This window comes from Microsporum canis, genomic scaffold (genome assembly GCF_000151145.1).
Source record: "Microsporum canis CBS 113480 supercont1.3 genomic scaffold, whole genome shotgun sequence".
Lineage (NCBI taxonomy): Eukaryota > Fungi > Ascomycota > Eurotiomycetes > Onygenales > Arthrodermataceae > Microsporum > Microsporum canis.
Genome location: NW_003299167.1, coordinates 810,601 through 835,725, shown reverse-complemented (window position 1 = coordinate 835,725; position 25,125 = coordinate 810,601). Strand labels below are relative to the sequence as shown.

General features: G+C 46.8%; 9 protein-coding genes across 9 annotated transcripts; 4 read left to right on the top strand and 5 right to left on the bottom strand.

Moving 5' to 3' along the window:
• Positions 1-388: 388 nt before the first annotated feature.
• On the bottom strand, positions 389-916 carry MCYG_03155 (conserved hypothetical protein; the record flags this gene model as incomplete). Its single annotated transcript, XM_002847603.1, has 1 exon — positions 389-916. One exon carries the CDS (start codon positions 914-916, stop codon positions 389-391), a length of 528 nt encoding a protein of 175 aa, XP_002847649.1.
• Positions 917-6,051: 5,135 nt separating this feature from the next.
• MCYG_03154 (uncharacterized protein) lies at positions 6,052-6,657 on the top strand (the record flags this gene model as incomplete). Its single annotated transcript, XM_002847602.1, has 2 exons — positions 6,052-6,059; positions 6,114-6,657. The coding sequence occupies 2 exons, from the start codon at positions 6,052-6,054 to the stop codon at positions 6,655-6,657; spliced, it is 552 nt and encodes a 183-aa protein (XP_002847648.1).
• Positions 6,658-7,485: 828 nt separating this feature from the next.
• On the top strand, positions 7,486-10,454 carry MCYG_03153 (APUM2; the record flags this gene model as incomplete). The annotated part of the gene is made up of 5 exons (XM_002847601.1): positions 7,486-7,527; positions 7,570-7,759; positions 7,823-9,408; positions 9,464-10,019; positions 10,078-10,454. The coding sequence occupies 5 exons, from the start codon at positions 7,486-7,488 to the stop codon at positions 10,452-10,454; spliced, it is 2,751 nt and encodes a 916-aa protein (XP_002847647.1).
• A 1,650-nt stretch (positions 10,455-12,104) lies between these two features.
• On the bottom strand, positions 12,105-16,850 carry MCYG_03152 (tuberin; the record flags this gene model as incomplete). The annotated part of the gene is made up of 2 exons (XM_002847600.1): positions 12,105-16,258; positions 16,373-16,850. The coding sequence occupies 2 exons, from the start codon at positions 16,848-16,850 to the stop codon at positions 12,105-12,107; spliced, it is 4,632 nt and encodes a 1,543-aa protein (XP_002847646.1).
• Positions 16,851-17,583: 733 nt separating this feature from the next.
• Positions 17,584-18,232, bottom strand: MCYG_03151 (uncharacterized protein; the record flags this gene model as incomplete). The annotated part of the gene is made up of 2 exons (XM_002847599.1): positions 17,584-18,006; positions 18,056-18,232. The coding sequence occupies 2 exons, from the start codon at positions 18,230-18,232 to the stop codon at positions 17,584-17,586; spliced, it is 600 nt and encodes a 199-aa protein (XP_002847645.1).
• A 206-nt stretch (positions 18,233-18,438) lies between these two features.
• Positions 18,439-18,994, bottom strand: MCYG_03150 (uncharacterized protein; the record flags this gene model as incomplete). The annotated part of the gene is made up of 2 exons (XM_002847598.1): positions 18,439-18,803; positions 18,868-18,994. 2 exons carry the CDS (start codon positions 18,992-18,994, stop codon positions 18,439-18,441), a joined length of 492 nt encoding a protein of 163 aa, XP_002847644.1.
• Positions 18,995-19,388: 394 nt separating this feature from the next.
• Positions 19,389-22,718, top strand: MCYG_03149 (KapE; the record flags this gene model as incomplete). Its single annotated transcript, XM_002847597.1, has 8 exons — positions 19,389-19,458; positions 19,529-19,839; positions 19,916-20,086; positions 20,146-21,470; positions 21,528-21,603; positions 21,688-21,968; positions 22,033-22,212; positions 22,274-22,718. 8 exons carry the CDS (start codon positions 19,389-19,391, stop codon positions 22,716-22,718), a joined length of 2,859 nt encoding a protein of 952 aa, XP_002847643.1.
• Positions 22,719-23,003: 285 nt separating this feature from the next.
• Positions 23,004-23,882, bottom strand: MCYG_03148 (peptidyl-tRNA hydrolase domain-containing protein; the record flags this gene model as incomplete). The annotated part of the gene is made up of 3 exons (XM_002847596.1): positions 23,004-23,372; positions 23,396-23,479; positions 23,592-23,882. The coding sequence occupies 3 exons, from the start codon at positions 23,880-23,882 to the stop codon at positions 23,004-23,006; spliced, it is 744 nt and encodes a 247-aa protein (XP_002847642.1).
• A 312-nt stretch (positions 23,883-24,194) lies between these two features.
• MCYG_03147 (uncharacterized protein) lies at positions 24,195-24,616 on the top strand (the record flags this gene model as incomplete). The annotated part of the gene is made up of 2 exons (XM_002847595.1): positions 24,195-24,321; positions 24,408-24,616. The coding sequence occupies 2 exons, from the start codon at positions 24,195-24,197 to the stop codon at positions 24,614-24,616; spliced, it is 336 nt and encodes a 111-aa protein (XP_002847641.1).
• Positions 24,617-25,125: the final 509 nt, after the last annotated feature.

The following is a 25,125-nucleotide window of genomic DNA, read 5'->3' as shown; positions in this document are numbered from 1 at the left end:
GAACAGGATAAAATTAAGAGAAGAGAACAGAGAGAGTCAAGGAAACAGTAGAAGGGGTATGCCACAGGGTTACTACTCACGCCCTAGGAACGTTTCAGGGCATGGTGGGTCATGACAAGGAATGTACAGAAACAAGGTGACAGAAAGCAAGGTAGAAAAGAAACAATCCAGATACACATCCTGCAAGGAAAACAATCCAAGGGAGTGTTGAACCGGATTGTGCGTCAAAAAAAAGGACACGCAGCTAAGAGCCCAGCTGGGTCCGAGGGGGTGTAGAATTGTAGGGAAGGGGAAAAAAATGAACGCTCATGGTCATAAAGAAGAGCAATCACGGGGGCGTGAAAAGAGAAGATCTATATTTTTGTGAAGTCAGAACAAGCATCAGGGTTTAAGAATACTGTTTAAGATCTCCCTTTTCTTTGAGACCGCCCATCCGATCGAGATCTAGGGATTGGAATCGCTCGGTGGAATCGGATTGGTATGGTGGCAAGTCCTCATTACACGGTTCAAGGCCGATGCCACCCTTCTCTCCTATTCTGACAACAACGACGCGCCCGGAAGTGCGCTTGCCAGCAGCATCTTCCTCTTCAGGGAAGGTAATGCGGATTTCGGGGACTGGGCTCGATGGTCGACCGGACGAAGCATCTTTCTCGTCGACAACACACTGGCCATAGGAAGTGGCGGTAATGGTAAGACGGCGGTTATGGGCGGTTTTATCATATAGTGGAAGTTCAGACTGGCGGCGCTTCTGCATGCGACGCCTTCGGTTAAGGAGCATCAGAATGCCGACAAGTGTCATGGTGAAAAGGATGATAGCGAGGAGAGCGATCAGAAGGTTGACGAGTGTAGGATTCAAGTCATTGCTGTTGTTCTTCTTTCCGTCGTCGCGCTTGAAGATGGCGCGCAAGTTCTCCATGTTTGTAGCGTGTTATTTTTATAGATATGATCGAGGTAAATCGAAAATAGGGTCAACAAAAATATGTAATCCGATATTCCAGATCGCTAGAAGAACGGATATAGCCTGTTCAGAATGTCTGTTTGTACGTTGTGTACGTTATGATATAGAGAGAGTATCGTAGCACGCAGCGCTACGGTCGTTTTGTTCAAAAAAAAAAAAGAGCGGGACAGTCGTCTTGAGGTAGAGAAAGAATGGACAGTAAGGCAGCCAGCGAAAGAATGAATCTGGCACCCACTAGAGAGAGTCGAGGGCGTTAGAAGAAGCCGAACAAAAGTCGCTTGAGTCGAGCGTCGAGAAGTTGTCAAGAAAGAAGAAGAAGAAGAAGACAGGAAAAAAAAGGGCGGTGCCAAAAGGGGGAAAAAAGGCGGCAAAAAGCGCCCAGGGGTAAATTACGCTAGGCCATAAGGGGTTAGTCTCCGAGGAATGACCAATAATATTGCATAAAAGTCCCACTTAGCTCTGGCCCCACGACAAAATAAGCCAATGAGAGCGAAGAAGTGCCTTTCCGGCTTAGTCATGGCCCCATCAGCTTAAGCCGTTTAAGCATAAAGAGCAGAAAAAAAGATATAAAAAGAACAAGTCGATGTGTTTCCGTATAATGGCAGAGATATACTACGAGGGACAGAGAGATATAAGAAAGAGATTACCATGGAACAGCAGCCTGCCGCTGTGTGGTGGCCTGCCCCCAAAAAGTCATGCGTGGTTCACTCTGTATAACGTGAAAGATCGGGATTGGCCCACTGCCCTTGCCAACATTCGCAGGGAAGCGCCGGTCCATCAAATCACAGGTCAATCACACAGCAAGTTACGTGACTGCGAACTCTAACGGACCAAAACCTCATGCGTACGATCAATATATTATACCGTGGAGTACGGAGGTATTCGTTTCAGCTTACCGAGAGGTTGTCATGCCGACGCTCATGGATATGTTCAGTTACTGTGTATGGTGACAATGGGAAGCACTTGCGACATTTACTCGATCTATCCTTGAAATCCGACCATCGATATGGCGTGTTTGGAGGGGCAATTGTACGGGTACGGATATATGAAACTCCTCTTCGGGCCGACTGTTCTGGACAAATTACAATGTAAAAAATCAAAGTCCCCTTGCCTTCGACAGAGAAACATCTTTCCGGACAGAGGGATCCAAGCCCTAGGTTCGAAAATCAAGCCATTTCGTCCAAGGTTGTTGAAAAAGAAACAGCGCAGAGATAGAGGGAGGGTGAAAAATCCCTCGTCAAGGCCAATATTCCCTGTTAGATTCTTGCTTTCTCCGGGCATGATAAAAATGACCCTGTTCCGCTCGTCCAGCGGACCCGGCCAGTTAACGATCTGTTCTGGCCATGCTGTGTTTCTCTTCACTTAAATTATGCTCTCCTGGGCTGGGCGGAGGTTTTCTAGCTACGCACAGAAGACTATTAAATACTTCCCTGTTCACCGGGTGTTCTTCTATAGTTGATTATCGCTCTCCACGGGTCCAAGGCTATGGGTGCAAACGGGGATTCCTATTTATATCCTCCTTGCCTCCTTCGGCTAGGATTTTCACTAAAGCTCAGGCCGCCCACATGCAAGGGCCGAAGCGTCTGGTAACGGGCGGATGGCTGATATGATATTCGTTGTGATAAGACATAGGGTCCATACCTACATCACCTACATCAACTCACCATTTTCTTTGATAGGTGCCCGCTTTGTTATACATGTTCATTGTTCTACGGATGCTCAGTCGACAGTTTCGTGTTGTGGCTACTGCCATTCGCTGGGAGGGCTCTGGCTGTATAAATGGAATATATTCCCTCACAGCTGGCAGTGGTACAATATTATTGGGGCATCTAGAAGTCCAGTCTGAAATATAACGCCAGTGATTCAAATCCGGAGAGGCCGCGGCCACCTAGTGCAAACAGGAGCAGGGAGCAGCTCCAGATCTACCCTCTTCGTGACATTTGATTCCCAGTTCTGGCCGCAAAACACATATTTAGCGTGCCTTGCATGGAATAAGTTGGAACCTGGGCTATACGGCCTGCTTTTACCTATTTGGTATCATATCATGCGCCAAAGGTCATCCAGAAGGTCTAGATTGTTGTTGAGTGCTGACCTTGGAAATGTTGGAAGGAGGAATAATACTTATCTCTAGTACAGTTGATATGTAGCTGAACATTAATATTGATCTAGATCGCCAGAACAGAACGATCTGTCACGGTGGCACCTAGCAGTCGATGGCCTTAAAATGAAGCAGGCCTCATCTTACTCGATCGAGCCCTTTTTAACCAGTATCATTACTTTGTATTCCAATATTATGATACCCGTTGTAGATAGAGAGTACTCTCCACTCGTCCTACCGATCGACGGTGGCTGAAAATCGTCCTTCTTCCCCGTACCTTGCTTGGAACCATGTTTGAATCATCCCAATAAGAAAAACAGGAGGAAGGAGAAAAAAAGCAACAATATTCCTATTTTTTTGGTCGGTTCCTGAAGAAGAAAACTTGGTTCTTTCGCAGCCATGAGCTCAACCAAGGATCAGCAGATCAGGAGAAGAAGAAAAGGAAGAGAGTCTAGAGTACTTCGTATAATATATGAAGTCATCGGTCTCCATGTGAAGAGTTATGTATCTTGGCCAAAGGGCGGGACAAGCCCCGAAATTTAAGTCAGTTTGAGTGCCAGAGGTGCATCTTCTGGGTCATCTCTCGTCACCGTTCAAATTCCATACTTCGATTTTTTTTTTTTTTTTTTTTTTTTTTTTTTTTTTTTTTTTTTTGGAGAGTACTTCCCCAGAGTCCGAATGGATGGAGTTGTGACTAGACCGCCAGTGCTGGCTGGCTGGATGTACGAATCCGCCCGCTTGATATATTATGAGTCTGCTCGATACGAAAAAGTACGTCCGATGGTATCTCATCCAATACATAGGGACAAACACTGTCGTGTGCTACCCACTGCTATGGAAACGATCAGTCAGTCTCTTCTTCTGCACGAACGGGAGCAAGATAAGCAAAGGAAAGAAAAGAACGGCTTTCCATGGTTTTTACAGTTTCTGGCGGCTACTGGCATCTGCGCAGGAGTCCATGACACGTACACTCATTTCCTCCCGAATAACAGCGAGTTAAAGAGTGACAAGAACCAGTTTAAGCGGCCGCGTAACTGTTGGGACGTCTGACAAAACCACAAGTATGTATATGTAGGTGTCGCCCGTTTTACGACGAGTCCAGCCCCAGGTTACTCCGCAGAGTCGATTCAACATATGACAACACATGAATGGGCAGTATACTCCGTACATATGTAGCAATAGCAGTGTATTACTTCATACTGTGTATAGGTGAGTGCCAAAACCGCCCATCTCGCCATGTTTTATCTGATATAAAACACCAATCTCACACAGGACCACCGGGACAAAGGTCACACAACGAACACACTCACATAAACGCTGCCTGTCATTGAAGTCTCTGTACAACTTCTTGGGGGGTGGAACGGGGGGGCGAGAGGAGCCACTCCCAACCGTACCATGAAGGACAAGCTCAGGACAAAAAGTGACTAGCCAGAGGGAAGAAAAGTGCCCAGAGTGAGTTGGCGTATATATGTATTTGCTTCTTTGTGGATCTCTAGTTTCCCAGGATCAAGTGGGCCCCTATTCCGGCCTTAAAACGATCTGCTGGGGCCGCTGGCCCTATATCCCTTTAGCCCCCTGCGATATTAGAACTTATTCTGCTGGGGAGAGGAGGGGGGAGGAGGAAGAAGCCAGGCGGTCGAAGGGGGATAGCGGTGTACGCCGAGCTATCGATGGGCGTCTGGGTGGAATATGCCGAATCAACGGAAGACAGAAGATAGATATCGAAGATGTAAAGGCAGGCTGTGAGACGAGTTAGAAGAAGATATTCGCCGATCCGTGGCTCATTGGCCCTCCGCGCTGGTCCACCATCGCGATTGGCGCGAAGATATAATCATATTATATATATGTGTATATATATACTCCGTACGGGAGAAGAGAGTTCCTCATCCCATTTCTCCCTTGAAAAGCAAAGAAGAAAAGAAAAAAAACTTTCTCATCTTCCGGGTGCCTCCTTTCGACGGGCTGGGCCACGACAGACAAAGATACCGTACGTACATATACACACACCGGGTGATGTACATAGGTACGATGAGGGGCGGATGTTGCACATAGGCGGGTAATACATAACCCAGGGCAGTGCTTGCAGTAGCCTCTTTCTCCATCCCCATCTCCATCCCTCTCAAAACCCTTGAAATGATGCTCATAATGCATGCCCTAAAAGCTTCCCCTTCCCGTAGTGCATATTCCGTAGGCCCTGAACCGTACATCCATCCGCCTTTTGGATGCTGAAAGAAGGTAAGAAAAAAGAAAAAGGAAAAAAGTGATACGGCGGGCCAACTTGGCTTATTCTTTTTTTTTTTTTTTTCTTCCCACTAGCTATCTTGGCCCTTCATTCTTCATCGTGAGAGACAGAGAGAGAGAGTATCGAAGGGTCGTTGGCGAGGCTATTGGGAGACGGTTTTTTCCCGGGCTTCACGACTCAAAGGGCCAGCAGCAAGCAGTATCCCGGTTAAAACCAGAAGAAGAAGAAGAAGAAGAAGACGAGTGACAGGATCGGAGGGCAAGCCGTAGAGTAAGCCTCTCTAACATGGCATATTAACTAGTCGTTTTGTACAGCCGTTTTGTCGTTATATCTGGTGTGTGTTTATCGAATCCCTGGTTTGCGAAGAATTAGCATCCAGAATCCCTGAGATAGCTTGGGATTAATTCTCAACTTCTTCCCTTCTTCCTCTTCTTCTCTTGTATCTTGTCTCGTCCTGCTCTGCCCGTTGCCCTTTGTACGCCGTAGTTTCATAACGCTGTGCTACCTTTTTCTTGTATATTCTTTTTTCTTTCCCTTCTTCTTCTTTTGGCCGTGGGTGGCTTTTTTTCTTTTCCTTCCACCTTTACTTCTTTTCGACTTCTCAACACCCAAAAGACGAGAAGACCACGACGACCACAGCAGAAGAACACGCAAAAGAGACAGTCTCTCTGCTTCTGCCTCTTCGTCTTCTGCTTCGTCTTCTCTTTACTCCATCTTCGACCTTTGGACGGAAAAGCCCCTGCGGGTGTCATCATGTTTCCGTCTGTGTGACGGCTTCATGCGCTTTTTGACCTCTCTTTGTCCTTCCATCGCAGTTCTTCCTCTTCCTCCTCCTCCGGCTGCTGCTATACCGCTGCTTCTGCTGCTTACCACTGCGTCTACTCCGTCTCGCCGTCCTCACCGTCTCTGAAACAGAAAGCAAACGCCCGCCTGGCCGCTCGCAGGTCTGCAGTTGTGCAGAAGACCACGAGAAACACAGGAACGGCAAAGAAAAAAGGCGAACCCGTTGAAGGCTGTCTCGTCTCTTTCTTACCCCTTAATCCGCATTCGATCTTCCCTGTCCGTATATCCCTACGCCGTTCTACCGTCTCGAAACGGTCTCCAGTCGTTGTTCATACCGAAACAAAGCTCTTTGCAACTGTAAATAGAAGCTCCGGCAGCTCAAGAATACCTTCTCTCGGAACGGCCCCCACGGAAGTGACATACACACTTATACAGGCATACACCACACACATATCAAGCTTCCTCGCCTCGCTCGCCGTTTTGTTAGACCGTTGGAGAGAGACTGAGGGGGGAGGAATCGCTGGGACCGTCTACAAGGGACCGTCGAGACTGGTCGCGCTTCACCGCAACGTATAATGTTAACAGCAGATGTAAGTTGGACCTCTCTCCCTCTATACTTACCTCTCTTATCAATTTCCAGGCGGCTGCTTGCCGCGATTGTGTTGTCAAACGCATCCCGGGTCCTTTGCCCCATTCAATTGCCTGCATTCGGGGCTTACCCTTAACTCCTCCTTCACTAAGACCTCTTCTTTTTTTTTTTTTCCCCCCCTTCTTCCCTTCTTTTCTTATTTACTCACTCTCGCCGTCTGGGGCTGGCCAAAAAAGAGTCTCAATCCACGGTTCAAGGCCGTGTCACTCTACCATTCACCCATATATCCACTTCTAGGACCATATATCTACCTCTACCACCATCTCTGTCTCTTCCTTTTACTTGCACCGTCCTTCTTTTTTCCATTCAATACCGGTCGTCTTCTGTATATGATTTGGTTCGCTTTGTCTACAGCTTGACACTCAATTCTTTTCGATATTCAATATCTATACGCACACACCCACACACACACATCCCACCGGAATCTACCGAGATATTCACTGTATCAGCTTGCTAATTATTTGAATCCAGTTTACAGTGACTTCTTATTAATATTAATTCCATTCACCCGCCAGGCCTTGTTCCTGTCTATGCCCATAATCGCCAGCAAATAAATTTCCCGCCTTCGAACATATTCCTCTTCTCCGCCTCTCCTCCTTTGTCTATTCCCCCCAGCATATTCAGATCTTCTCGCTTCTGCAGATATTCTTTTTAGAATCCTCATTCAAACACACCTGCCCACCCATTCTATTGCATACATATCCTTTTATACCGCACAAACAGCCCTCCTTCAACTGCATACCATTATTTCAACCATGGCAGCTATTGGAATCCCCAACGCAGCTCCACAGCAGACAGTAAGTTGCCCCAAGAAGCTGCGCACAACTCTAATGCACTAGCTAAACATTAGTGTAACCCAGGCTCGGACCAACGGTCGAAACTCTGCCTCTTCAGTTGGCTACGCCAGCGAAAGGGTTACTCTCCAGACATCGACTGCCTTGGGAAATGGAGGCTGGAACAACAACATCTGGTCACGCACACCAATCACTGGTATTTCCAGCACCATGGTGGAGAGTGTACATCCAAAAGGTATTTTTTTTTAGTATATCAATTCAAATCACGTTCTTCTTTGACCACAGCTAACTTTACTAGCGGCTACTACCGCTGGCGGTGATGCGGTGACTGGATCCCGTTCTCTTCTGCCTTCATCAGAGGCCGAGGGTTGGGCTGGTCAGTCGCTCCCTTGGAATTGTTCCCCTAGCTCCAGTTCCCATGCATCTTCCGTCAATCCAGGAGGCAACACTCCCCCAGGGCATTCTGCCACTGTCAACTCCATCAGTCGGAGTGAAGCTTTCTCTTATTTGCCAGCCTCTCAATCATCTACTTCCAATACCCGGGTTCCAAACTGGGGCCACTACCACACGTCCTCAGGGTCTACTCCGTCATCGGCCACTGCGTTTGACAACAGTGTCGGAAGAAGCAGTCAGCATGCCTCTATCAACATGATCACTAACGGAAATGGTACCCACAATGGATTGCCGGGTCAGGAAACCCCAGTGAACCCATTTGACCATAACAACACCCTCCCCTTCAGAGAAGCCCCTCGACCAAACGACCAAGCTTCCTACTTTCCTCCTACATCAACCATGAGTTTGGCTTCCATGACACCCTCATCGAGTCATTTTGGAACTGGCACCCCACGCCATTCGATATCTACTGGCCATGGCAGACCTAGCTTAGCAGAAGATGAGCTGGCAGCTGCTCTTTCCAAGATCGACGTCAATGTTGCTGGTGCGCTAGCTGAACACCGGCAGCAAGCCCTACCTCCAAGACCGTCATTCCAGCAACGTGCATCTTATGACGCTGTATTGTCCCGCGCCAACTATGTCATGGACGCAGAAGAGACCCATCCCCAGTACGCAACGTATTCGCGGAACCTCTCCTCTCCTTCTGTTACTCTGCCTTCTCTCATCAGAAGACAAGAACGCGCCCATCGGTCCCTTGAACAACAACGCAACTCCATCCCTGGTTACTACTCCAGCGTCGATGGCCAAATCCAAGAACCTATGAGCCAGGGGATGTACTCCCCCAGATTCCGTTATCCTACAAATGACCGCGTCCAGAGTCCGGAGGAGCAAGCTGAGATATTGGCTCAGGGACTGCGCGCTATCCAGCAGCAACAACATGAGCAGGCATACCCCTCAGTCCCCATGAGTCAACTTCCCGGCGGCATTCACTTGCCCCCTGGCTATAGATACGCCACATTCCAACCCGCCCAGCCTAACGGTGTGCATCCTGTCCAATTACCCGTCTATCCAATTACCGGATTCGGTCCTGTATCGCCATCTCTGGTTCAGAAGCCTTCAACTTCGGACCAGGACTCTAACCAGGCAACTCGCAGTCCAGTTTTACAGGAGTTTAGGGCAAACAACAAAGGTAACAAACGCTATGAACTAAAAGATATCTACGGTCACATCGTCGAGTTCTGTGGAGATCAGCACGGCTCTCGCTTCATTCAACTGAAACTCGAAACTGCAAACAGTGATGAAAAGGAGCGGGTATTCCAAGAAATCCGACCAAATGCCGTACAGCTCATGATGGATCTATTTGGCAATTATGTCATCCAGAAACTCTTTGAGCATGGCAACCAAGCTCAGAAGCGTCTTCTTGCACAGCAGATGCAGGGTCATATTTACTCTCTGTCCGTTCAAACATATGGATGCCGCACCGTTCAAAAGGTATGCCGTTTTTTTTGACTACTCTCTCTCGCTCATTGGACTAACCAGGTTTTAGGCACTCGAACACGTCCTCGTCGAACAACAGGCCACGATGGTCAAGGAACTCGAAGACAGCGTGATGAAATGTGTCACAAACCAAAATGGCAACCATGTCATCCAGAAGGCTATCGAGCGCGTTCCTAATGAGCATATTCGATTCATCATTGATGAGTTCCGTGGCCAAATCCCACGCTATGCTACCCATACTTATGGGTGTCGGGTAATCCAGCGTATGCTAGAGCACTGTCCTTTGGCGGACCGTCTATCCATACTTGCTGAAATTCATGCTTGCACCCCCAGTCTCATTTCGGATCAATATGGCAATTATGTCATCCAGCACATCATTGAGTTCGGAGAGGAAGCAGACAAGAATAAGATCATCTCCATCGTTCTTGGACAAGCAGTTCATTTCTCCAAACACAAGTTTGCTAGCAACGTGGTAGAAAAGAGCATTACTTTTGGCACATTGGAACAACGTCTGGGCATCACCCGAATTCTGTCCGCGGTCAATGAAAAGGGAGAAGGCCCTCTGCTGGGTCTTATGCGAGACCAATATGGCAACTATGTCATCCGTATGTATCCGCCTATGGCCCTGCTTATATTGCTACTAAACTAACAAATGGACTTTAGAAAAATCCTTGAGCGTTTTGGAAGGTTCGGATTACAAAATGCTTGTTAGCCGAATTATGCCATTGATGCCACTACTAAAGAAATGCAGCTATGGCAAACAAATTGCTGGGATTGAAGGGCATCTTCACAAATATGGGCGCCCAACATCTTCATCTCCGTCTTCCCCTGTGGACAGCAACAAAGCACTTGACCTAGATGTTGACAACAACGTGAATGGCCTAACATATACCCGCGATAATAGCCCTATCTACGATTTATCACCTGTTACCGCTGATAGGAGCTCTATTCCAAGTGCAAACACTAGTGTACTGGAAGAATGTCAACATGAACTGACGAAAGAGGATGGCGGTGCCATTCTTAAGCCAGCTGTCGTATAATCCCTCATTTCTTTGATCTTAGGGTCTATTCTCGATCATATCCAACTCAATCCAAACCGATCTAGCGGGGCATTATGAAATTTGTACACTTAATCTAATCGACCACCTTTCAAATAATGGAAACGAAAACGGATATATATTTTTTAGCATGGGGTTTAGGGATGGGGAAATCAACTCGTCGTCACTCTCGGTCATCCTTTCGTCCGTCGCATCGCATCGCATTGCAGCAAGCAACAATTTGCCTATCTAGGCTCCCTTATTAGCGCTAACCTTCCATTCTTATTTATTTCAACGGGTATAAATGGCGCCTTTTCTCTGGTTTTTTTACTTCTTACCTATCTACTTACCTCGCGGCCCTTTTTTTCCGATCCAGCCCTGAAGATACATTGACTTCTTTTAGTTCTATATTATTTATTAGCCCTCTCACGCTTCAAGCCTTCACTTTCACCCTTATACCTCGCATTATTTTTTTTTCTTTCGGTTGCGGTGAATTTATCATCGTTATTGCTACCATCATCAGGCTTCAGGGAGTTTCATCTACTAGTTTAGGGAATGGTTTCTTTACCAACGGTGCGAGCTAACGGTGGAAAGGAACACGGGCGGGCGTCATGGCATTTTCTTTTCATTATTTCTCAGTCGTTTCCATTCATATCTTTCCCTGCCACATATTTCATGGTGCTCGGTCTTATTTTTCATATATCAATTTTCTAAACACAAAAAAATACAAGTCAACCCTCCCCTTCCCTCCTTTCTTTTCCAAGGGCATGATGAAATCAATTCTAATTCTAAGGGAATCATGAAGCTGAAAAGTTTTTTCTAAGTCTTTTGACATTTTCTTTTGATATTTTCTTACGATGGACGACACAAGCGCAGATTCTGTCTTCAAGCAACCCGGTTTCCTAGTCTTCATTATCTAGTTTATATTGTTACGTCCATAAAATGATCACCTTCAAATTTCTTACGGATGCCTGCCAACTTTTCTCTACGTTCTTTTCCCGTCGTTTTATTGCTTTTTATTCCGATGCATTTTTGTTATAAATAATAAACCAAAACCAAAACTTAGAAGCGACTCGTTATGTCATCTAAAATATTGGCTGAAATGATTGATCTATGACTAGTTGTATTCTAAGGCCAAGTTGTTTTTTTCTTTTTTCTCCCTCTTTTATGCTATTGATTTATCGTCGTATTTAGCTGGCTAGTTTGTGATTGCTTGCTTGTGACATCTAATAGTGTCGCTTTTCCGCTGTCATCGATGGTCTGTTGAGGAAGATCATAACATCATGTTTACTGAGTACGAAGTGCTAACTACCATTAGATCTTCATAGACTTACGAGATGCGTAACTATAACATAACAGCTCGAGGTGTTATTAAAAAGCAGCGTTTTATTATAATAGTTTATAACACCGATCAACGCTTAACGAAAAGGGGTTTTTTTTGGGGGGGAGAGGGAACGTAAACCTGCCTTGACAGGGAGAGGCCAACAAGTATTAAAGGAAAATCAAATCACAAAACTTTTAATCCGTTATCTTAGCAAGGGGGGTATAGCTCATCATAACATGTGTAACATGGGGGATAATATATTAATGCAAGGGGAAGGAAGAAGAAGCAGGGAGAAGGGTAAGGTATAATATATAGTATGAAGAGCATGTTTAACGAGTCCAGCGTGAGAAATCCAAGCTCTGGAAGGCGTTACAGTCCATTGCAAGGTTGCGTTCAGTTCCGAGGCCGCTGCGCAAACTGCCGTCATCAACAGACTGTTTGGTGTTGCGTCGTGATGCTGGGTATTGGCCATCGCCCATAGAACCTGAATTGCTGCCCGATGAGATGTCTGGGCTAGTAATATCGGTGGACGAACAGGCGTATGCACGATCTCGAAGACGGCGGATTTCTCTCAGGCGGTTTTGCCAGGAAGAAATGTATTCGCCGCCGTGACTGCAGACGAGGGAAAAGACAGATGCATTTAAACCGATGATCCTGACGAATGCAGCGAGATTTTTGCCGCAGATGACCTTTGGGATTGCCGCGGCCGATAATTCGGGCATACCGGGCTTGCTCAGCACTTTGACAGTATAAAGTCTTCGGTTGAAGTCGTTGACGGTGAATTCTCCTTCTTTGTCTTTACCGGAGCTTACCCGAGAAGCTGGTGTAATGACGATGTCCACAAAGTTGAATTGGGTAGAGATGGTATTGAAGTCAAACTCGGAACCGGACCGGTTGAAGATGATGTTCACGAAGTCGTTGCCAATGTGCTGCTTCTTGTTTACACAATAAGGATCCGCTTCCAAGTTCGTAGGCATCATGGTAGCGACATGGTATATAATCTCGGAGACTCGATCGCGCCAAGCATAGATATACTTGCCATCTCTTTCAAAATGGAGGCCTTGCGGGTTGAACTTGGGATTCTCGATGGAGACCTTGGTTCCAAGGCTGGCAATGAAGAATTCATAGTCTGGGCTGCCGTGCTCATTCGCAAATATTTCTGTCTCGTCCGTCTGGCCTTCGCCGATATACAGAACACCAATCTTATGGCCGTCAACAATACTGTTCCTATCGAACGCGCTAATTGCCCGACGGGTAAAGTCATCATCAGGTAATGGGAGTGGCTGCAACGGGGCTGCTGTGGGAAATGCAGAGGCTGTCATCTGAAGGAGAGCATGGCTTGGTAGGACTGAGGTTCGCGTTGAAGGGTCATCGGAAAGGGAGTATGAGCCAGGATTTGTAGGTATTTGATGAGGCAGGACAGGTGCGGTTCGCTGTTGGAAGATGGAGTACGTTGTCCCGGAGGCCTGTCTTTTCGTGACTTGATTCAACCCAGAGGCACATGCTGTTTCGACCGTGACGATACTTGTGCCAACAATCCAAGTCTTTTTTACAACTGGGCCATCTGACGGCGACGGTGGGAAGTTTTCGAATGGAATTGTATCTCCCAAGTCTGAGTATGCAACTCGTTGCATCATATCAATGAATACTTGGCTCTGCTCTTCGATGACTTCTTTTCCTTGCTCATCATTGAACACCAATCGCTTTGTGATCCAACCGACGTGGTTTGGTCTATCCTGTAACTTAAGCGATAGGAACCAAAAGACCATAACATGGTACGTCAAATGATAAACATATCTGGCAACATTCTCTCCACCGTGAAAATCAATAGCCTCTGTAGGAGGGTGTGAGACAGGGTCTTTTGAGCCATTGCTCACTCGTGAGGGCATAGATGCGGACCGGCCGTTGGCAACCTCAGTGCTCTTGTATCGTTGCTCCCTTGACGTCTGAATATACCGAATACAAATTCCAAAAACAGTCCTGATCTCCTCATCACGAAGATTGACATACACTTCAGGCAAGCGTGCAAGCAGAGCGAGGAATTCGAGAATGTGAACGGCAATATGAGATCGAGTGATGACTTTGGACATTTTATCAAGGATAGCATTCAAACACTTCGTCACCGAGAGAGGGATTTCGTGACAGCAAACGCTGAGTGCATGGATACATCCTCGAGACGTGCCCTCCCATGAACCAATTCCGTACATGAACGCACGGACGATCTCATCTTGTTCACCCTTTGCGAAGTGCTCATGGAAGCTAACAAGCATCGTCAGAGCTTCGAGGAGGCAGATTGCGATATCCTTTTTCTTTACTCCTGTCCAGCCAAGAGGTTCGGGGAAACTCTCGTTCTTGATCTGCTCGCACAGAACGCTTCGCAGCAACTTGATCTGGGGCAATGCCGCACTAAAGAAATCTCTATTGGCAAGCTGTGCACTGACATGAGCAGAAACATAGCTATAGATATCCCAATCCTTTTCACGCTGGAGAAGAGCAATGATAGCCTCGGCCCATAGGTTAACTTTCAATATGACGTTAGTGTCGTGCTCAGGCTCTCCATCGGTGCATGAGTTCTTGAATGCGTAGACATTGCTGCCTAATTTGAGTACTGTCATGTCAGGTAGCTTATTATGTTCATCAAAAGCCCAGATCGGTGCAACCCATCGAGAAGGGCGTCGAGCCATAACGCGATGGCCATGGGCTCCTAGAGGGGTGGTTGATTGATCTTTCAGAGATGATCTGCTATTTGGAGTAGATGATGGATCATTGTTGTTTGCCGTGCGTTCAGTAGACGACTCTTCACTGACGCTTGACTTGGCGGTTGATTCAGCGGTGCGTAACAAGCTAGCAGTTAAATGTCCATTATCAATGGATGATGCAACATGGATAACACCTGAGGTGTCACAACGGAGTCGGAAAAGGAGTCGGAGCGCTGAGAGGCGGCAGTCAGAAGGGCGGCTTGTTGACAGTGCGATATTTATTAATCTCTGGTAAGTTGTCAAAACAACCTGAGATTTAGTTTCCAGCCCTTTCAAAAAGATCCGAATAAGGCCCAATGTTGCTGCGTCACTTAGGGATGGTGCAAGCGTGTCTGAGGCCAAAACATAGTGCGGAACTGGGTTGGTACCGGATGGGGACATGTCTTCCGTATTCTCATCAGCATTCATGGGCTGGCTTAGGGTATCAACTATGAGGTTCAGCGTGTCTTCGTCAGAGCAGGCTGTTACATCAACTAGAAACGCTACTAATTCTTGCAAAAACAAGAATGAATCTTCATCGGCGAAGCCCTTGGTAAGGGAGCGAAGAAGCCCTTCCTTAACATATAATTCCGGTGCATTCTCACTGAAATATGCATCTCTGAAAGCGGCCAAAGCAAGGATGCGAGTTTCCGGGGCCTTGTCACGATCCAAAATATAATCTTGCACTAGTTTCCACGAGTGACTAATCCAATTGTCAGATGAGGATGGATGGCATAGTCTTTCGGCCCCTAACAGGCGTATAGCAAGTTCCGACTGAGAATGGCTAAGGTGTCTATGAATGTCGGCCAAAAGGCGCCATGCTTCGAGCTTCTGAGCCCTATCCAACTTTGGCCACAGGGTTTCAAGAGAGGCTGCAATGCGGGTAAGGTTGGCAATTATGTTAGATCGTACATCATCGGCCATGGAGGTTTTAGTGGGAGGGGTGGATGTAGGGAGAGAGACGGGAGATATGTTTGAAGCTGGTGAGCCTGGCGCTGTTGCGTCTATGGCTCTTTCTGAGCAAGCCATCATGACGCTAACAAACTCGGACCAGTCATGTTGCAGTGAGACTGGTGCAAATTCACCCTGCAACGCGTTAAGGCAGACTTCTAGGATGTCGGTGTCAATTCGACCATCCTTGCGGAGAGATGCTCGTTGAAGGGAGGTGATAAGGCGTTCGAACGAGATCGTAGGCATCCCGTCTTGGCCATATGCGACAAGTAGATCTCGGAAGATATCCACAGCACCGCGTGTAACATTCAGGTTACGGTCAGGTCGCTCAGAAGTCTCCCAAAGGAAGGTGTGAAGAGTCTCTACCATCTCTGGCTGCTTTCCGGACTTAGCTAGACTGCGAACGGCTCTGGATGTTGGACCAGCTAACGACTTTACCGACGCGTGGATACTGCACAGAACCTCCAGTAAAGGGATGAAGCTTGGGTCCGGTACGCCTAACGTTGCGATGATAGCGTCAAAGACGACGAGCGCGTTTTTTATGTCCACGGCAGCACTCGTTTTCTTGCAAACAGTGAATATCTGATCGAGGATAAGTTGGATGACCTCTGGGCTCGGGTGGTTGCGTTGCAGAGTGACGACGTCGACAATAAGCTGGAACAGCTCACCCAGTACGGTCTCATCAAAGGTAGTGCCGGCGGGCCTCTGTCCTCTCCACCGCTTAAGTTTTGATCGGATAGCCGCCGTTTGCTCGTATAGAGGACGATCCAGGCCACGATTATTCGTAAGACGGGCTCATCGGTGAAATCAAACTTCCTCCCGTAATCCTAAGGCAATCAGGGCTTTTACGCGGCGGGGAATGACGTCTGGCTGCGATGGCTGGGAGATGGAGTGGAAAAGTGTCTTACGCCCAGACAGGGGCAGGTCCTGACGGCCAGAGACGCTTTCCAGCAATATACCACCTGCATTTCGTGCCTCCGGAGAACTGGGGTGGTCGATAAGGTAGGCAGCTTGTTCCCAGACCACGATGACCTGGTCACCACTGAAACCGTGTAGATACCGCACCGCCTTCTCGGCCTCGTCGGCTGCACCCTGGAGAGGTTGGTCCGCAGCTAGATTGTGAAGGATCGTGTCGATACTGGGGGTCGAAGACGCATCAGATGCACTCGTGGCCACGCTTCCTCGATGCAAGGCCTCGAACCCAAAGGTTACTCGGCTGCCTCTTCTGCCTTCCATCTCGGGTGACAGCGAGCCTCCAGCGTTTTGCGCATGTAATACCGGTGACTGCGACTTGGGACGCCCTACCGCGAGGGTCTTGAACACGTCGGCAAAGGATGAGGTAGACGGTTTGTTTTGTGGCGCTTGGGGGACATCGTCGGAAGACATCCGCCCAGACGGGCGAATGAGTCAAGGTCCTAGCGGCCAGGACAGTGACAGCGAAAAAAAGGGAGTCCAACAGGCTGGTTCACTGCGTCCGCTTAGTCGTGACGGTGTGAATAGCTCCAAAGAAGTTGCTCTTCTTCTCTTTTGGTTTTCTGGAGGTTTGCTTAAGCATAAGAGGCCTGTTTCTTCTATATCCGGGTTAACATTGTGCTATATTGGGCTGAACGCAACGGGAGAACCTCTGGCACCAAGACTGATATAGCTATCGACAGCGGCTGAAAGGTGTGTTTGTTTTTTCCTCTCTCTCTCAATCTGTAGGCTGTGATCTGATCAGCAGCTTAATAAACAGAGACAAGATCACGCTCCATCAATTGGCGTTAACTGTATAAACCGAGCCTGAGGAGAATCCATGCCAAGCAACGCTAGGTTGGTCGTTGAAAGAAGATTTAGTGTATTACATAAGGAGTGTGGGGCCAGCACGTGATCAATTACATAAGAGGAAGTTAGCATTATACCAAATACTAGCTATAGCTCAAGAACAATCCCACCACCGTGATACACGGCTGCAGAGACAAGCTGTGTCAGAAAAGGGCATATGCACAGGAAATACTACCAGAAGCAAGAAAAATTCGCGGGAATCTTGCTATTAATTGGTTCAGCCACGCATGGTGTTCGGCAGGGCCCAATTTTCCATGGGTCAATAGGCACATCCCCGCGGCGGATCAACCTTCTTGCATTAGGAGGCGCGTGAGTTTTGCCAGGTGTAGAGACCATTAGGCCTAGGAGGTACAAGTCGCTTAAACCAATCTAGTGTGTTTACAATTTCCTGTCGTTCAACATCTAAATCAACCAGCCGTCCGTCCAGTGCTTTAAATAATTCCGGAAGAACTATTGATGTGTATGGCCCAAGAAGCCCAAGTTCGAATTGTTGACGGCATTGAGCAGACTGCATCAAGTGTTCTCGAACCTCATACGATTGCGGAGAGGATGAAGGATACTGGCAGTCTCGTCTGAGGAACACATTTAGATAAGCGTCGCGGTCCGTGACCAGTCCACAGATATTGTCGCTAAACAGCCATGGAAAGATGCAGAGTGACGGCAAGGGCACAATAGTGCCTGGGAAATCGAGAATACCGGTGATGTTGAACTCATCGTCGACCTAGCAAGTTTCAACGGCTGTTTTGTAGAATAAGAAATGAGGCCCTTACCAAAATATTTTGAACCGTTAGATCGTTATGGTTAATGACAAATGGTCCATTATCAAACTCCTTTACCACGATCTTGTTAGACAAGTTAGCGAGAATCTCGTAATCTGCCACTGTCTCGTCTCCGTCTTCCTCGTTCTCGAGGTCATCCAAGGAAGCTCTACGGTTCAACTGCGCCATGCCTCGTACCATTCGTGGAAAGAGGGAAAGGGGCCTTTGTGGGCATCACTAAGGACGAATACGCCGTGGCCCTGGGCTGTGGTACGCAGTGCTGTTCGATCGATATACGGCCATTGCGAAATACCTTCTGGACCTCCCGTACGATCCGATTTATCGAATTTAAGGAGCTATAATATCGGTATACGGGTCAGCGCCGCAAGGGTCATTTATTGAAGGATAGAAGACATACCCAGTTCCAGTATAACATCAGCTAGCTGCTGGTGTATCTTCTCTGCCATCGCAAGATCGTCCAAATCGATGTCAAGGCTCGGGCTTTCCAGCACAGGCAATGGACGGCCTGGGAGCCGCTCCATGAGGATATAAGATGCGTTGACCTTGTTTTCTGGGTTTGACTGAAGGCTGTACGCAAACACAGTTGGGACGGGTATAGTACTATGTCTCTTCAGATACTTCAGAGTAGCGGCATATGAAGCCGTCACCTCTTCGGGTTGGAAACAGTTATACGGAAGCGGGATACGCGCCATCCAAACAACGCCGTCCGAGAAAACTAGCTCATAAACAACATTGAACCCTAAGAGGTAATCGCTATAAACAGTTTCGCTTTACAGTATAACTCGAGCAAGTAGCCGGTTTACCTCCGATAGTGTGTAGCCCGAGGCTACATGAAACGTCCTCCCAGCATTGGGCTGCAGCAGCACAAAGCTCGTCTAGTCGGATAGTATCCACGAAGAGGTCAAATTCGGATAGGAGGCTCTGCTCCATGGTAGAAAGTACGGAGTTTGTGTTGACTTTACTCTTTTCTCCGTTACTATGTTTGGAGCCTCGTCGATCACGGAAGATCCGGGGAACGCGGGGCTTTGTTTATCCGGATGACATAAAATATGGATGACTAAACATGCTGTATAACTAATATATGACTAAGCAGCCCCCCTCTCTGTTTTTTTTTTTTGTTTTGTTTTGATGGAAGAACGAAAAGATATCGAAATCTACATTTCGCTCTCACAGACGCTCTCTTCAGTCTACAACCATATGCGAGAGGCGCCAGACGTCTGATTGAAAGGTCTTCGTGCTGCTCTACCTTGAGCCCAGAGTAAATTGTTACTTTTTCCAGCTTCGGAGAGAGGAGACGTTTCTTAGAGTTAACTTCCCCCCCGCCATGGCGAGCAGTCTAGCTCCAATTGCGCAGCTACTGGAGGCGAGTTTGGATCCTCGACAGCACAAACAAGGTGGGTTGCTATGATGAATTTCAAGCTTTACGAGGTAGAGCAGAAGCTGACAGGGCCCTCGAATTTCTAGCTGAGGCTGCGTTGAAGCAAGAGGAGACCAAGCCGGGCTTTTCTCTCCAGCTCCTCCATATCACAGCATCAGAGACGTTTGCATACAACACCCGTCTCGCCAGCGCACTTTGCTTCAAGAATTTTATCAAGAGGAATTGGACAGATGAGGATGGCCAGTACAAACTTCCGGAGAGCGACGTCGTCACTATCAAGCAGGAGCTTATAAGCCTGATGATATCCGTCCCCTCTGGTATACAATCTCAGCTGGGAGAAGCGGTCAGCGTCATTGCTGACAGTGACTTTTGGGAACGATGGGACACACTTGTCGACGTATGTTCCCTTCGCGCGCAGCATTGTCTTGAATGTTTTGAGGCCGCTATAGCTAACCCTTCAACTTTGCGTCTAGGACCTCGTCTCTCGGCTATCGCCTGATAATATCAAGACGAATATCGGTGTCTTGCAGGTAGCTCACTCCATATTTAAGCGATGGCGGCCGCTTTTCCGCTCCGATGACCTCTATAGGGAGATAAATCACGTCCTCGGAAAATTCGGACTACCATACCTGGCCCTTTTCGAGGTAAGGAAGGCAGCTCTAGTCTCTGAATATGTGTTCCGACCATAACTGAACTCGTTTAGTCCCTTGACGCGTACATCGAGAAGAACAAAGACAGTAAAGAGAACCTAGCTCTAGGTTTTACGCAGCTCAACCTCATGGTAAAGCTGTTTTATGATTTGTCGTCTCATGATCTGCCCCCAATGTTCGAAGAGAATCTAGGCGCAATTGCGACCTTGTTCCTCAAATATCTGATGTACGATAACAAGCTTTTACACACCGACGATGACTCTGAGTCTGGATTGTTGGAATTCGTCAAGGCCGGGACCTTCGAGGCCCTCACGCTCTACGTCCAAAAGTATCTAGATGTATTCGGCTCTCTCGTCGAACAATTCATTGGTAGCTCATGGAATCTACTTACCACCATCGGACAAGAGACCAAGTATGATATCTTGGTCAGTCGGGCTTTGCAGTTCTTGACCTCCATTGCAAAGATTCCAGAACACGCAGCGGCCTTCCAGAATGAAGGAACTCTGGGCCAAGTTACCGAGAAAGTCATCTTGCCCAACATCACGCTTCGAGAGTCTGATGTTGAAATGTTTGAAGATGAGCCTATCGAATTCATTCGGAGAGACCTTGAGGGTTCCGACAGTGATACCAGACGACGAGCTGCCACAGATTTCCTTAGACAACTTCTTCAGAGTTTCGAGGACTTAGTCACTGCTGTGGTCCTTAGATATGTCGACCACTACTTGGCTGATTATGCCAAGTCTCCTTCTGACAACTGGAAATCTAAAGATACCGCCGTCTACTTATATTCATCTATCGCAGCCAAAGGAGTTGCGACAGCAAGCCACGGTGTCACTACTATCAACACCCATGTCAACATCACTGAGTTTTTCCAAAAGAATATCGCCTCCGATCTTGTTGCGGAGACCGGCATTCAGCCAATACTGAAGGTAGATGCCATCAAGTACCTCTACTCGTTTAGAAGCATCATCACCAAAGAACAATGGCGGGAGATTATGCCTCTATTAGTAAAGCATCTTGCGTCTTCGGACTACGTTGTTTATACCTACGCTGCAATCGCAGTTGAGAGAGTCTTCGTCCTTACCGATGCTTCTGGTGCTCAAATAGTGCCAGCAAGCGATATTACCCCCTTAGCTGGGCAACTTCTAGAGCATCTCTTCCAGCTAGTCCAGAAAGAATCATCTGCTCCTAAAGTCCAGGAGAATGAGTTTATTATGAGATGCATTATGCGGGTCTTAGTGGTAATCAAGGACGCTGCTGTTCCGCAAACAGAGTCAATTCTCAATCACTTCATCAGGATTACTCAAATTATCAGCTCCAACCCAAGTAACCCACGCTTCTACTACTATCACTTTGAAGCTCTAGGCGCTCTTATCAGGTACGATACGTGCTTTGTCAAACTTAGAAACTAGCAGCTACTCACATTATATTTCAGATACACCGGACCTTCTCACCCTGATAAGCTTGGCCAGGCCTTGTACAGCCCGTTCTTTTCCCTCTTGAGAAATGATGTGTCAGGCAAGTTGCCCATGAATGTTATCGTTCGAAATACATAATAATAACATCTCGCAGAATTCATGCCATATGTGTTCCAGCTATTAGCTGCCTTGCTAGAGGTGGACCCCAATGCACCATTCCCGGACTACTTCAAGGAGTTGATTGCGCCAATTCTCACGCCAGTTATGTGGGAGCAGAAGGGAAACGTCCCCGCTCTAGTTCGTTTGCTGCAAGCTATTGTACGCCGTGGAGGAGATTTATTGAGTAAAAACAATCAAATTGAGCCGATATTAGGAATCTTCCAAAAATTGGTTTCATCCAAGGTCAACGAGAGCTATGGCTTTGACCTTTTGGAGACTGTGATCTCGACCTTCCCTTCGTAAGTTGCTAACTTGGAAATCTTGCCGGGCAGGTTCAAACTCTAACAAGCGTACTGTTTCTAGGGCCATGATACAAAATTATTTCCCTACAATCATTCAAATCATCCTTACCCGACTTCAGAACTCAAAGACCGAAAATTTCTCTCTCCGTTTTGTCCGGTTCTATCACTTTCTCTCCGCCCACCTTGAGAATGGGTACGGGGCAGATTTCTTCATCCAATGTACTGAAAACATCCAAAACAAGTAAGTTTCTGCCTTAATTTTTTAATAGGTAGCAACTATACGAATTCTAATATTCCTCCAGCGTCTTCACCCCCATTTACCTTAGTATAATCCTTCCAGAGTCTAGAAAACTTGCTCGTCCCCTTGACCGCAAAATTGCAATCATCTCGTTTGCCAAAACACTGGCACACTCTGAAGCATTTGCCTCCCGATATAAGAAGGGATGGGGCTTTACCTGCGAGGCACTACTGTACCTTCTCGACCAGCCGATCCTCCCCACTACTGGCGATGATATTGTTGCAGAGCACGACGTTGAAGATATGGCTTTCGGAGTTGGATTCACCCCACTAACAACCATTCGAATGCCACCTAGGGACCCCTGGCCAGAGACTGGTCCGCAAGTTGGCCAATGGGTTGCTACTTATTTGAAGGAGCAGAATACCAAGAGCAATGGAAAGATTCAGAATTTCGCTCAAGAGAGGCTGGATCCCCAGATCCTACCTGGCCTGGCCAAGCTTCTTGCATAGTTCGCCTCCAAGATATCATAAAGAAAAATTTACATAATAGATGGACATCTTTTTTTACGAATTGCTTAAGTTTGACCGAAAAAAAAAAACAGTGATGTTAATGATGTTATTCCCATGTTCACAGTTGATCATGTAGAAGAATCTAGATAGTTCAAGTTCAATTCCATGCATTATAGTAGTTAACCCTAAGCCTAAAATGCAAAATATTATTATACATGATAGCCAACACACCCGTATATTTAATATAGATAATCCATAGCCCAATTCTTAACGCAAATGAGAGAATCACTTTTCCTCCGTAACAATTTTAATGTCGTTCTTTTCCATTATACCCGTCTCACACGTGCCATCTATTTCGTTCTCACAAACGTTTTCCTCTAATCCTGCTTCTATTTGCTTCTTCCTTTTCTCCTCTTCCAAGGCCCGATATTTCCTCCTACTCTTCTTCATCTTACTCGCCTTCCGCTTCTTCTTCACATTAGTTACGATTGCTGCACGGCTCTGGTCTCCTTTTTCAAGTAATTCTACTTTCTCAGCTAGGATCTGCTTGGCAATTTTCCGGTTCTGTGACTGGGAGCGAGTGGCTTGACATTTCACCACGGTGTTTGTCGGTATATGGATGAGTTGAACGGCGGAATTAGTTTTGTTCTGACACTGTTGGTAAGTAAAGGTACAACTTTATCTTCCGCGGAATACGGGTGTTCGTGTATTATCAATTTAGAGTAGAGAATGGGGTATTTCTTCTTGTTGAAGTATTCGTTCTAATCCCAGCAGGGTGTGAGAGGATATCTCTGACAAGGTATCAAGAGGATTAACGATAATAAAATGACGAAAAAAAACCTAATATAATGGTAAAAGAAATATATCACTGACAATTTTTTGGCCTCCAGGGCCTGATCCTTTGAGATAGCTTCCGGATATTTCTGAGTCGTCTATTGTAGGGCGAGGAGGCATTTGCTTCACTGCGGCTGGCGGAGAGGTCCGGAAGAAACGCACATCACCGACATGTTGTTTGAACCGCCCTTGAGCCGCCTGTTTTGATATTTGTGCTAAAGCTCGAGAGTATGTTGGGAGCCTGGCGAGATGCATCGGTCGTGGTGGCGAGTGTAAATGTGTCCATAAAAAGAACAATACAATCTCCACACAGGAGAGCGATCCTTTCATATATATTAGTATACAAGGCCCCCAAGATAGCCAGGTTTGAATGGCATCTATTAATATTGTTGCCTCCGTTGAAAGACGTTGCGATGTAGTTTGGATGCAGGAACTGCTGACTCAGCAAGGAGATTTGCTTCTTCCTTTTAATATCTTTTCCAACAACTTGCAACGGCAGCAAATCGAGGTTTCAGCAATAAATGAGTCTTTAGTCCCTCTTACATACGAAAGAGCCGTCGTATCTTCTTTCTATCCGCCGACTGCAAGCTCCAAGTATATTCATCCCGGAAGAGAGCCCCCTATCGAGCTACGAAGCCAACCATGTCACCAACAACAACATCACCAGGGGTTTTCACGTCCTTTTTCCGATGGCTCCGCCTAAAGAATTACCAGTATGAAGTGACATTCTCACTATACATGCTTACCCCTATAGAGAAAGTTGTCTTCAGTATGTACAATATGAATTCCTTTTCTAACAGATGTTCCCTACCTTATCGTATGATTTGACTAATGATACGGCGTTCCACTCCTTAGATACTATACTGATCCTCTTCACCTCCATGCTGATTATTGCCGCCTATATATACCTCCCGGACCATGTACTCTCTCTTTATCGGCATATCAACTATTACTGGGCTGGCCAGCCTGTCGCCGATCAAATCGCGTTACATGCCGCGAACATGAAGCTCTCCGCTGCAGCAGCTAATGCAGCAACTACGGCCGAGGCATTAAAAGAATTATGAATACTCTGGATTTGGAATGCATACGAGCCTACGGTCTGATTCTACCCTTCATATTATATCCTTTTTTAATTGCACTGCTGTGTGCTTAATCTTTCTTCTTGGAGCTGCCTTTACATTTTTATCATGAGCGCTTCACGAGCCTTTACTTACACCAGCCTTCTGTTGTGATTTATTGTTAGCGGATATTAGGTGCTTAACTGGACAAGGTGTTGAGTGTCTTTTCTTCATGTATATAAGCTATATTAATCGCTATATGGCATCTTTTCCTCCTACCTAATCCAGCCTAGCATGAGCATACTAGATATACTCCCTCCATTCTTCAAGGCATAGCTTCTACGATAACAAAGCTGAAGTTCTGTACTTGCGGAGAGGTAAATTTGTGGTATTCAGAGATGAGATTATAGGTTCACGCGATCTCTCGTGTGCAAGTTTTATATGTTGTTGACATGAATCCTTTCGATTTCGAGCTTGAAATGTAATTCATCCATCCCAGATAACTCCCGATTTCC